At 53.2% G+C, this 13,228-nt stretch overlaps 1 protein-coding gene across 1 annotated transcript; it reads left to right on the top strand.

The window, feature by feature from the left end:
* Positions 1–2,631: 2,631 nt before the first annotated feature.
* Positions 2,632–7,605, top strand: LOC309889494 (adenosine 5'-monophosphoramidase HINT1-like; the record flags this gene model as incomplete). Its single annotated transcript, XM_082782346.1, has 4 exons — positions 2,632–2,777; positions 5,576–5,681; positions 6,386–6,520; positions 7,579–7,605. The coding sequence occupies 4 exons, from the start codon at positions 2,632–2,634 to the stop codon at positions 7,603–7,605; spliced, it is 414 nt and encodes a 137-aa protein (XP_082638472.1).
* Positions 7,606–13,228: the final 5,623 nt, after the last annotated feature.

Below are 13,228 nucleotides of genomic sequence, written 5' to 3'. Positions count from 1 at the left end.
GACTGGAAGCTGGCAAATGTTGTGCCGATTTTCAAGAAGGGTCAGAAAGAAGACCCTAGCAATTACAGGCCTGTCAGTCTCACGTCGGTGCCTGGTAAAATCATGGAGAAGTTGGTTCTCGAACTTATTGAGGCGCACCTGGGGGACAAAGCAGTCATTGGTCCCAGCCAGCATGGGTTTGTGAAGGGTAGGTCCTGCCTAACTAACCTGATTTCCTTTTATGATAAGATCACCCGTATGGTGGACCAAGGGAAACCAGCTGATGTGATTTTTTTGGACTTCAGCAAGGCTTTTGACACGGTTTCCCATAGGATCCTACTGGACAAAATGTCCACCATACAGCTAAATAAAAACATCATACGATGGGTGAGCAATTGGCTAACGGGCAGGGCCCAAAGGGTTATGGTAAATGGGGCTGCGTCAGGCTGGCGGGCGGTCACCAGTGGGGTCCCTCAAGGCTCCATTTTAGGGCCGGTACTTTTCAATATTTTTATAAACGATCTGGATGTAGGAATAGAAGGTATTTTGAGCAAGTTTGCTGATGACACCAAACTTGGAGGAGTTGTGGACTCAAATGAGGGCGTAAAGGCCTTGCAGAGGGATCTGGACAGGTTGGAGAGCTGGGCGATCACCAACTGCATGAAGTTCAATAAGAGCAAGTGCCGGGTCCTGCACCTGGGACGGGGAAACCCTGGCTGCACGTACAGACTGGGCGATGAGACGCTGGAGAGCAGCCTAGAAGAGAGGGATCTGGGGGTCGTGGTAGACAGCAAGTTGAATATGAGCCAGCAGTGTGCCCTGGCAGCCAGGAGGGCCAACCGTGTCCTGGGGTGCATCAAGCACGGCATCGCTAGTAGGTCAAGGGAGGTGATTGTCCCGCTCTACTCTGCGCTGGTGCGGCCTCACCTCGAGTACTGTATGCAGTTCTGGGCACCACAGTATAAAAAGGACATGAAACTGTTGGAGAGTGTCCAGAGGAGGGCTACGAAGATGGTGAAAGGCCTTGAGAGGAAGACGTACGAAGAACGGCTGAGGTCACTGGGCCTGTTCAGCCTGGAGAAGAGGAGGCTGAGGGGAGACCTCATCACAGTCTACAACTTCCTCGTAAGGGGGTGTCGAGAGGCAGGAGACCTTTTCTCCATTAACACCAGTGACAGGACCCGCGGGAACGGGGTTAAGCTGAGGCAGGGGAAATTTAGGCTTGACGTCAGGAGGGGGTTCTTCACAGAGAGGGTGGTTGCACACTGGAACAGGCTCCCCAGGGAAGTGGTCACTGCACCGAGCCTGTCTGAATTTAAGAAGAGATTGGACTGTGCACTTAGTCACATGGTCTGAACTTTTGGGTAGACCTGTGCGGTGTCAAGAGTTGGACTTGATGATCCTTAAGGGTCCCTTCCAACTCAGGATATTCTATGATTCTATGATTCTACGTTATTATTAGTAATACTATTATCATAATGATTGTCTTTGTTAATATTGTTATTGTTATTATTTATCTGTCTTTATCTCAACTCACGGGCTTCGCTTTCCCGTTTCCCCGTTTCTCTCCCCATCCCAGAGAGGGAGGGGAGAGGGTGAGCGAACGGCTGTGTGGTGTTTAGCTGCCGGCCGGCTTAAACCACAACAGAAGGAAAAGCTGTAAATGATCTTGTAAAAGAAACGAAGAAAATTGCACGTGCCCCAGTTCAAACTCGCTATGGAATCGATCTAGGAGGATTATCGGGGGGCGTGCTTTATGGGTGTTGATTGGCTTACTAAAATTGGGATGGTTGTACTGGGGGGATATGTGGAGGATTTTAATAATTCCATGTTTTACCAGCCCAATACACTCGGTTATACAAGGAATGCAAATACCTGCGGTACCTGTTGTGGGAATAGAAACGTTGTTTTTGCAGAGTTCCGCTGTTTAGAGGGAAGGAACGTGGTACTGAGATATGCTTGCAGTGATAAGAAAGCTTAGCAGGCGACCTCGTAAAATGCAGACAACCAGACTCCTTAGGACAATTAGGTGAAAATGGCGGTGTCAAGTCAGATAAGTGAAGAAACATTACCACATCAGATAGATTGTGAACCTGGATTACCCCCTCAGTGGGGAAACGGGGGAGGGTCCTGTCATCAAAAAGCACATAAACTGTGTTTTGGAACTAGTAGGCGCGCTCTCCTGCTTGTGGGGCGCCCGCCATTGCAATCAATCGCGAGTAAATTACTACTTCACTGAGATCCTCGCCTGAGCCTAAGCTATCGGCTACGGAGTGTTTCTCGCCCTCCCTTCCAACCCAAGCCACGCTATGATTCTATGAGCGGAGCGCCTGTTCTGTGGAGCTCGTTTCCCAGCCGTGCAGGGCCCAGATTCCCTCCGCGGAGCCGCCCAGCCCGTTTTCGGGCGCCCACTTCCTCCCTCCCGGTCGGCTCCCTCCGCGCCCCGAGGGCACGCGACCTCCCTGAGCGCCGATAAGCACCGGGTCGACGGGAGCGGAGCCGCCGAGAGGGCGGGGACAAGGGAAGAGGGCAGGCGAGGCAGCCAATCGAGGCGCGGGGGCGGTCGGCGGCGATCTGTCGGCCCAATGAGCGCCGCGGAGGGCCGGGCCGAGTGCGGGAAGCGAGGGGGCGTTGTACTGAGCGGGCGCCGTCATGGCCGACGGGATTGTTAGGGCGCAGGCCGCCTGGCCCGGTGGCGGCGCTGCCGCTGCTTTCGGAGCTTTCGGAGAGGTCGCCTGCAAGGGCAAGGAGGTCCCCGCCAACGTTCTCCGTGAGGATGAGCGGTCGTGGACGAGGAGGTAGCCGCGGCGTTGTTGTGCGAGTCTTTCCTTCCTTTCCTTTCCCTCGGCCGCTCGCAGGCCCTCTGAAACGAGGGCCCGTCGCGGGTCCCGGGAGTGCGGCAGGGCGGGTGGTGGCCTTGCTGCGGGAGGGAGGGAGGGACGGACGGTCGGTCGGTCGGTCGGGGTCTCTCCGGCTCGTGGCGCTCTCTACTGCAGCGCCTCTAAAACGCCGCGCTTCTTCGGTGCCTGCCCCCGGGGTGCCACGGCGCGTACTGGGTCGCCGGCGCAGTCGGTCTCCTTGGGGGTTCGGACTGTATGCATATAGGCAGTGAGCATCGCAGTAGTGACCGTAATCAGTCGTTTCTGCGTAGCAGAAATGCAGGTCTTGATGCGCCTCGTGATAGCGTTCTAGAGACGCCCCGGCTCGGCTGTGCTAGGCTTTGGTTATGGCACCACCCCCACCGCGCACACGAGCGCGCGCTCTCTCCAAAGTGGCTTGTGAAAGGGAAGAATTGCAGCTTTTCCTAGCTTTCTTAAACACCTAGAAACCAGTCAATCCCGCAGGCTGCGAGAGCTTCCCAGCTCTCATTTCCGTGCTGGAGGTGGACCGTGATAAGAGCACGCTGGCAAGGTTCACTGATGCTGGTGCGCCGCAACGTGCTAGGAACTAAGTGAGCAGCTGCTGAGAGTTATGAAAAAATTGCAGATGTTATCTGCAAGGTGTTAACTCTAAGTTAGTGTCCAGCATAACCGTTGTTGCTGTTTTTAAGTTTGAAATGCTAAAGATAGGACAGTTAGGGATTTCCTCTGCTTCTGACGGCAGGGTTTATCTGCAGCGTGGAAAACAGGCCCTTAGTGAAAGGGGCTGCGTTGCCCGCTCTGCGTGCTGACTCGTAGAATGGTTTGGCTTGGAAGGCACCCTTAAAGATCATCTAGCCCAACCCGCCTGCCGCGGTCAGGGACGTGTTTCACTAGATCGGGTTGCTCAAAGCGTTGGCGCGTTGCTTGGAACAGCGCTTTCTTAATAGGTCTCGGTAATGTTGCAGCTGCCGCCCGTTTGGAGTATTGGAAGCGTTCAACTGCTCTCCGGAAACCGTGCTTGCGGTAGCGCCCCGCCTTTACGAAAGGGCGCGTTTCCTGTCTCCTTCGTGGTGAAGGCTGCGCGAGGAGTGTGCGTGCGTGTGTGTGTGTGTGCGCACGCGCGTCTGTTTTGACTCGGCCGTACTGGCTGCAGCAACGTATGTAACCTGAACGCTGTGCTTGATTGGAGAACCAGGCCGTTAACTTGAGTCTGATGAGTGACTTGAGAGCAGACAACCTACTCTGACCGCTCTTAGTGCGACGCGTTTCCTGGAGGACGAATTAGTTGCAGTTTCTCGCTTGGTCTCAACTTGAGGTGGGGGGAGGGGGCGGGGGCTTAGAACCGCTTTTGGAGCGTAGTTGGCTCTAGCGAATGGTCTTGAATTTGCTTAGCTCGCTGTACCGAAGGCCTGTTTTACGGTTGAGCGATGTTATAGGGAGGAGCGTGAGGAAGGCTTATAATTCTCGATTGTCGTGCAGTGAAAGGCGATGGTGAGTAAGAAGTACAAAGCATCTGTGGAATCGAGTCTTATCGGCAGTGTTTCAGTCGCATCTAAAACAAAAATAGCGGAAGTCGCTAACCTGAAGTACTCGGCTGTCTCGCTGCCCCCGTCACCTTGCGCGTGTCGTGGTTTAACCCGGCTGGCAGCTAAACACCACGCAGCCGTTCGCTCACCCTCCCCCCTCCCTCTCTGGGACGGGGGAGAGAAATGGAAAGTGAAGCCCGTGAGTTGAGATAAAGACAGTTTAATAAGACAGGAAAATAATAATAATAATAATAGTACAATGATGATAATAGTGCTACTAATAATAATATGTACAAACAAGTGATGCACAATGCAATTGCTCACCACCCGCTGACCGATGCCCAGCTTAACCCCGAGCAGTCCGGCCCCCTCCCCCCGGCTAGCCACCCCTATATATTGTTTAGCATGACGTCAGATGGTATGGAATACCCCTTTGGCTAGTTCGGGTCACCTGTCCTGGGTCTGTCCCCTCCCAGCTCTTACTGCACCCCCAGCCTGCCTGTTGGCAGGACAGAGCGAAAGTCTGAGGTGTCCTTGGCTTGGTATAAGCACTGCTCTGCAACAATTAAAACATCGGGGTGTTATCAGCACTCTTCTCATCCTAAGCCAAAACGCAGCATTCCACCAGCTACTAGGAAGAAAATTAATTCTGTTCTAACTGAAACCAGGACAGCGCGCTGGATCCTGCTTCTGGCGCCGTATGCAGTTTCTGTCTGCTGGTGATTTGGGGAGTTCCCTCGCAAGTAGTTGCGAGTTGATGGTTTCCTACAGGCCGGTGGTATTCGTGTTTCGAAGGTGATGCCTTGGCCTCGGTCTGGAGGTGTCTGACGTCGGTCCGGCCGTAACGGGCTAATTTGGAACGTTCCTTCCCCTGAGTACGTGGCGTTCTCGAGGACGGAGAGTTAATACGGCCTCAGCCGGATTACTCCAGGTTCTTTGAAGATGCCTTCCTGCCTCTGGCCGAGGCAATATTTGGACATAACCGAAGGACAGTTAGCCATTGTTTGCCGCTTGTGTGTCTTGTGCGTAGAAGGTAGAGAACTTTGCCTATTCAAAGCTCGCTTAAGAAGAATCGCTGTTTTGTCGTGCGCGTTTGGGGCGCCTGATAATCTGCTTCGGTAGGACGAGTTCAGTGGGGCATAGTGATTTGCTTAAGCTGTTGCCTTTCTCTGAAGCCGACTAGGTTTTAACTGTTTACTCTTCCTCCAGTGCCTTGCGTTCCGTGATAGTTCGCCTCAGGCTCCAGTGTTTTTTCCTAGTCCTTCCTGAGAAGGCAGTTGTCCGGTTATGTGAAGCAGACGATTCTGGCGGACCCGTGAGTACTGTGGGAGCTTTCTGTTTGCTAGGCTGGCTGTACCTGTAACAGGTTTGTAACTTCCTAGACTCTTTCCCGTCCCCTCTTTTCCTCTGGCTGTTGCAGAGGGGCGCACAGTAGGCTATTTGGGGTTGTCCGATGCTGTAGTCTTTCGCCTCTAGCTTGTAATGGAGTTGAGCTTTTTGACTGAGAGCAGTGATATAAAGCGATGCTCGTCTCCAGCTACGCGCTTGCAGTGCAAAAAGCAGCGTTGTTCCGGCGTGCGGTCTGATGCCCGTTTTCACGGTTTCCGGACAGCGGGGGTGGTGCCTTGACTATGCAGAAGAGGGCTTGGGGTTTGGGCAGGTCAGAGGCGAGGAAAGGGAAAGCTGGTTGAGCGGCGCTTGGGTGTTTGTTTCGCTGTTAGCTATGCAAGTCAAGTTCCAAGGCTCTGTGAGCCCACGCAAGAGAAAAGGCACCGTGAAGCTTTTATTTTCCGCCAGAGTGGCTTACGTTGCCCGAAGCTATGACGGGGGCTTTAAGCCCCAAGACAAATTCAGCTTCTGTGACTGTTTTGTAGTCTGTTACTGTCTAGAGGGTAATTCAAAGAGCGGCGGTTGAATTGTGAAGGATTAGCTAACCGTGTTCTGTGGGTGGTTCTCCGCTCGCGTTCATTCTGTGCGTCGTGGCACAGCACGTTAGGTGACGTTATTTCCTTTTTCCAGCTTCTTGGGCGTTTCGTGGTTGTTGGCAAGAAGTGTGCTGTTAACCTGGACCTGACCAATGGATTCCGGATGGCTGTGAATGCCCACCCTCGGGCCCTTCAGACTATCGTGTACATCTATGTATTCTGTGTGGCGGTCAGTTGGGCCGGCCTCCCGGCTAAGGTTTTTGCACCGCAGGCGTCACTGCACGCGTACGGGTCGCCGCCGAATAGGTTTCATATGTTGCCCATCAGTCTAGCCCCTGTTGAGGTTTGATTTATTATTTTTTTTGGACGGCTGTCTGTGGAGGGTAATAAAGAGCTTTTGAGCAGCATTTGCACAATAAAGATGGAGCATGGGGATATCACCTCTGTCTTGCGTGTCTTACCGATGGAAATAGTTCCGCAAGTTAAAACGGCGTCTCCCTGGAGCGCACGTGTGTAGAATGTTTTGGTCCGTTGACAGTGTCGTGTAGGTGGTGGTTTGCCCATTCATTTGGAACGCGAAGCTAGAAGCGCTCGGCGGTCCTGTGGGTCTCCGTCTTCCTAAGACGATCTAGGATGTGCTGTGTGTTTGAGGCCTTGCTATCTTCCCCCTGCTCCCGAATAAAAGCGTGCCCTTTTATTGCGAAATAGCCGCGTTGAGGACTGGCAGATGTAGAACCAGAGAAGAATAAGGTTGGAAGAAAGCTTCCAGGCATTGTCTGTTGTCTGCCCCTGTCCCGAGGAGGAGGCAGAATAAACTCTACCGTGTGTAATTTCTGACAGGTGCTTGTCAGCCTGTTCTTGACTACCCTAGGAGTTTTGCTACCGCTTTCTTTTCGGTCCTCCTCGTGGGTTTCGCAACTTTGAGAAGGAATTCCTCCCACAGGATGTAGAAGGCTCTGGGATGCTTGAGTCGGCTTCTGATAAGTTCGAGACTCGGCTGCCGTTCTCTTTATTTTTTTTGTGTTTATTTTTAGTGTCTTTTTTTTTTCCCTAAACGAAGTCCGTTGTTCAGTAACTAGAAGAAGGATTAGCTAAAGGCACCATAAGGCTTTTAAATGCGATCACCTCTCGTGCTTTGTTAGACCTATGGCTTCGCTCTGCTCCTTGTTTAATCGCGATTACATTCAAGGCTTACTGGAGCGTGGGAACGTTAAAATGCTATTAAATACTCTTAGTGTTTGAAACTTGCTAAATGAAATGATTTTTGTGACTCCGTTCCTCATAAAGAAACTTGATTTGTTAGCCAACCACTAGAACAGGCTGCCCAGAGTTGCATCCAGCCTGGCCTTGAAAGCCCCCAGGGATGGGGCATCCACGACCTCCCTGGGCAACCCGTTCCAGTGCCTCACCACCCTCTGAGTGAAAAACTTTCTCCTAATATCTAACCTAAATCTCCCCTGTCTTAGTTTAAAACCATTCCCCCTTGTCCTATATGATCCTTCCTTGATAATATTGATTATTATTATTAATTAAACAATGTAACTAAAGGGGAAAAGAAAGGGGGAAAGGGGAAAAGAAAGGGGGAAAGGGAAAAAAGGAAAAAACCAAAACAAATAAAGGCTACGTGGAAGTAGTGCAGAGGAAAGAAATTACTCTCTACTTCCCACAAATGAGCGATGCTTGACCACGTCCTCGAAGCAGGGCCTCAACGTGCGTAGCCGGTGTTTGGGAGGAAGACCGACGTTTTCACAACGAGAGCCCAGCCTTCCCCTCTTCTTCCTGTTTCCACCTTTTATTGCTGAGTGTGACATCATACGGTATGGAATATCCCTTTGGTTGGTTGAAGTCAGCTGCCCTGGTGATGTTTGTCTTCTTGCTTTTTTGCCCACCCCCTAGGAGGGTTAGAGAGAGTCCTGATGCTGTGCCAGCGCTGCTCGGCAGTAGACACAACACTGGTGTGATACCACTGCTGTTCTAGCTACAAGTGCAGAGCACAGCACTGTATGGGCTGCTGCAGGGAAAGTTAACGTCCCAGCCAGACCCAGTACAGGCCGTTGCCCCTTGTCCTATCCCCACTAACCACTGCACAGAGGGTGGCGAAATCCCACTGTCTCCCACGCAGAAGATATTTGTAAACATTGATAAGATCCCCTCTCAGTCTTCTCTTCTCCAGGCTGAACAGACCCAGGTCTCTCAGTCTTTGCTCATAGGGAAGATGCTCCAGGCCCCGTATCATCTTTGTTGCCCTCCGCTGGACTCTTTCCAGGAGATCCTTGTCTTTTTTTGTACCGGGGAGCCCAGAAGTGGACACAGTACTCCAGGTGAGGCCTGCCCAGGGCAGAGTAGAGGGGGGGGATCACCTCCCTTGACCTGCTGGCCACGCTCCTTTTAATGCACGCCAGGATCCCATTGGCCTTCTTGGCCACCAGGGCGCACTGCTGGCTCGTGGTCAACCTGTCGTCCACCAGGACCCGCAGGTCCTTCTCCGCAGAGCTCCTCTCCAGCAGGTCATCCCCCAGCCTGTACTGATACATGCGGTTGTTCCTTCCCAGGTGCAGGACTCTACACTTGCTCTTGTTAAACTTCATTTGGTTTCTTCCCGCCCAGGTCTCGCTGAATGGCAGCACAGCCTTCTGGCGTGTCGGCCACTCCTCCCAGCTTTGTATCATCGGCGTACTTGCGGAGGGTGGACACTATTCCCTCATCAAGGTCGTCGATGAAGATGTTGAACAAGACCGGACCCAGCACCGACCCCTGGGGAACACCGCTAGTCACAGATCTCCAGCCGGACTCTGCGCCACCGATCGCCACCCTCTGAGCTCGGCCAGTCAGCCAGTTCTCAACCCACCTTACCGTCCACTTGTCTATCCCACGCCTTCTCAGCTTTGCTAGCAGGATGTCGTGGGAGACAGTGTCAAAAGCCTTGCTAAAGTCAAGGTAGATGGCGTCCACTGCTCTCCCTCCATCAACCCAGCTGGTGATGCCATCATAGAAGGCTACAAGGTTGGTCGAGCACGATTTCCCCTTAGTGAATCCATGCTGACTACTCCTCATAACTTTCTTCTCTTCCAGTGGCTTGGAGATGGCATCCGGAACAAGCTGTTCCAACAGCTTTTTCAGGGACAGAGGTGAGACTGACCTTTCCAAGAGCTCCACATCCTTCTTGTGCTGGGGGCCCCAGGCCTGCCCGCAGTATTCCGGGTGGGGTCTCCCAAGAGCAGGGTAGAGGGGGAGAATCTCCTCCCTCTCCCTGCTGGTCACCCCTTTTTTAATGCAGCCCAGGACTTAGTTGGCCTTCCGGGCTGCAAGCGTGCGCTGCTGGCTCACGTCCAGCTTCTCGTCCATCAGGACCCCCAAGTCCTTCTCCGCGGGGCTGCTCTGAAGTTCTTCTTCTCCCAGCCTATAGAGATACCTAGGATTGCCCCAGCCCAAGGTCAACGCCTTGCACTTATGGCATCCCTTCCCTCTATTGTATCGACTGCACCGCTCAGCTTGGTGTCATCTGCAAACTTGCGCGATTCCGTCGTCTATGCCATTGCTAAGGGTGTTGAAGAGCACCGGTCCCGAGCCCGACCCCTGAGGGATGCCACTTGTGACCGGCCTCCGCCCAGACATAGAGCCGTTGGCCACAACCCTTTGGCCGCGACCAGCCAACCAATTCTTTATCCACCCAACAGTCCATCCTTCAAAGCCCTACCTGTGAAATTTAGAGAGAAGAATGTGGTGAGGGACCACATCAAAGGCTTTGCTCGGTCCAGGTAGCATATCCTATCCCAGGACTGGTTTCAGCCGTAAACAACAAACAGTTATGAAGAGAGATGTAGCTTTGTAAATATTTTTGTTGCCTTGGGTGAATTGGTGTCTGGTCACATTGATTGGCCCACGTGGTAGCTGGGAGATGGCCGACGGGGAGGACTGAGATGTTAAAGCTGCCTGTGGTTGCCTGCCCCCAGCCCCGTCCCCGTGGGCCATCCCGATGGCAGTAGCGCCCGCCTGGAAGCTCAAACTGAAGCGAGCGTGTTCTGATGTCATTACCCTCCAAGCCTGTCAGAGAGGCAGAAGCGCTGTGGCCTCCTCAGGCAGGAACTGCACGTGTGGGGACGGCCGCGTCCCTGCCGCCGTGTCGGGCCAGTTTGAGCTCCGCTCTCCGTGCAGCTGCAGGGCACCGCGGACCACGCTTGGGCAGCCTCGGGGGGCGCTGCCTAGTTTTCCAGAAGCTTCCTCCCCAGCTGAGCAGAAACCCAGTTGTGATGCGTCAGGGCTGAGCGCAGGCTTTGTATTCCTTCCCGCCACCCCCTGCACGGGAGGTGCAGCTTTCCCCCTCGGAAACACCAGCAGTTGAAGTGGGGCTCTCAGGGAAGGTTGTGGAGCAAGTTCTGAAAAGGTAAGGCCTGCCCTGGCAAAAGCGGGGATTTGCCTGCAGGGAGCAGCGCCCAAAAGCCACCAGCGCCTTTGGGGTGGAGCTGATAGGGTCATAAATAACGCTTGGGGCTACGAGCGTGAGGTCCCACATCTGGTCCGGGGCAATCCTAAGCACAAATCCAGGCTGGGCGGAGAATGGATTGAGAGCAGCTCTGAGGAGAAGGGCCTGGGGGCGTTGGTTGATGAGAAGCTCGTCAACCGGAGCCGGCAATGCAACGTGCGCTTGCAGCCCGGAAAGCCAACCGTATCCTGGGCCGCATCAAAAGGAGGGTGGCCGGCAGGTGGAGGGAGGTGATTCTCCCTCTCTGCTGCTGTGCTCTTGTGAGGCCCCACCTAGAGTAAGTACTGCGTTCAGCTCTGGGGTCCCCAGCACAAGAAGGACGTGGACGTACTAGAAGGCGTCCAGAGGAGGGCCACGAAGATGACCGGGGGCTGGGGCACCTCTCCTAGGAAGGCAGGCTGAGGGAGTTGGGGTGGTTCGGCCTGGAGAAGAGAAGGCGCCGGGGAGACCTTGGAGGGGCCTTCCAGTACCTAAAGGGGGGGGGGGGGGCCCTACAGGAAAGCTGGGGAGGGACTCTTTGCCAGGGAGAGGAGCGATAGGGCCAGGAGTAATGGTTTTGAAGTCAGAGAGGGTAGACTTAGGTTGGATAGTTGGAAGCGATTCTTTCCTGAGAGGGGGGTGAGGCACTGGAACGGGTTGCCCAGAGAAGTGGTGGATGCCCTGTCCCTGGACGTGTTTAAGGCCAGGTTGGATGGGGCTTTGAGCAACCTGGTCTAGTGGAAGGTGTCCCTGCCCAGGGCGTGGGGAGGGGGGGTTGGAATTAGGTGATCTTTAAGTAAGGTCCCTGGATTACCCCCTCAGTGGGGAAACAGGGGAGGGTCCTGTCATCAAAAAGCATATAAACTGTGTTTTGGAACTAGTAGGTGCGCTCTCCTGCTTGTGGGGCGCCCACCATTGCAATCAATCGTGAGTAAATTACTACTTCACTGAGATCCTCGCTTGAGCCTAAGTTATTGGCTACGGAGTGTTTCTCGCAATTTGGGGGCTCGTCCGGGATCCAGTCACCTACCGGGGAGCCCCACCGCCGCAGCAGGAGGAAAGCATGCCCCGCTGATTTCAACGGTCCTGTGCATCGACGGTGGCGGTTCTGCGGAGAGCTGACAGAGGGCCCGAGACTGATTAAAGAGGCGGGATCCGTGAAGTACTGGGAAAGAGAAGAAGGTAGGCACTCCGGGTTTGCTAATTGATCCGGTAACTCTGTGCACAGACCAAGGTAAGAAATGTTAAGTATTGCCTTGGGGGTCGGGTGAGACTCTGCGTGATGTGTGATTGAGACGTACTTTTGTACGAAGTGAGTGTGGAGTCCTGATCCGCGGTTCCGTGGCTCTGTGAGGGGCGCGGCCGGAGACGGACGAAGCGTGAGATAAGGGAGAGAAAGGAAGAGTCTCGGGAAATTTGGTGTACGGTAAGCCCTTGCGCAGGGAAGTGCTTGGAAGTACACCAGGGAAATTTGGTGTACGGTAATCCTTGCACGGGGAAGTGCTTGGCAGTACACCCCCATTTTCCAGAATCGGAACGTTAGTGTGAGGTACCCTGCAGGAGGGAAATTTCTGTAGCAGCACACTGACAAGGGCTAGGAAAAATGGGAAATATCCCTGGGGGAGTGCCTACCAACAGTTCTTTCTGAAGAATGATAAGAAATTGGAAACGTAATCCCAAAATTAGAGGAGATTGTAGAAGGGGAGAAAAAAAAATTAAATATTGTGTATCAGTCTGGACAAAAGAACCAATTAAGGAAACAGCAGTATTTTGGCCAAAATACGGGTCTGATGAAAATTCAGGCTTTACGTTTATGTGTAAACAATAAGCTTCCTTTTTCGGAGAAGGAGCCAAGTTATGCTCCCTATAATCCTAATATTGTACCCGTGGCAGCAGCAGTCACTCCAGGAAGGGAGACGGGGACTGTAGTTAACACTGTCCCTAAAGAAGGATCGTACTCTAGGCTCTGTCAAGAATTAGAACAAGGTAGAAGATATATTGAGAATTTTGCCTTCCCTGGCACTAACAGTACTAACACTAACAGTGTATCCTCTTAGGTGAACTACCCCCCCTCCTTAGCAGCAGAGAGGTTAGGACTTTTAAGAAGGAGAGGAAGTCTTTATTCGAGGACCCCAACAGCCTAGCTGAACAATTAGACCAGTTCCTAGGACCTGACTTATACTCTTGGGGGAGGGAATTATGCCTATAAGTATGTTGTTTACAGGGAAAGAGATGGGAATGATCAGGAGGAGAGCTGCTATACAAGAATGGGAAAGAGCTCATCCTCCGGGACCAGGGGTACTACCGGCAGAGCAGAAATACCCACTTGCCAATCCTGGCTGGAGTAAGGATAGTGTGCAACACAGAAATCATATGAGAGACTTGGGGTCAGAATGAGAAAGTACTCGGGGATGAGTCCCGAGGACCCGGTATCCCAAGGGCTCTTGAAAGTTCATTGTGTGATTAAAGCCTGGC

This window comes from Aythya marila, assembly GCF_965140915.1.
Source record: "Aythya marila genome assembly, chromosome: W".
In the NCBI taxonomy this organism is placed as follows: domain Eukaryota; kingdom Metazoa; phylum Chordata; class Aves; order Anseriformes; family Anatidae; genus Aythya; species Aythya marila.
This window is presented reverse-complemented; position numbering and strand designations above follow the sequence as displayed.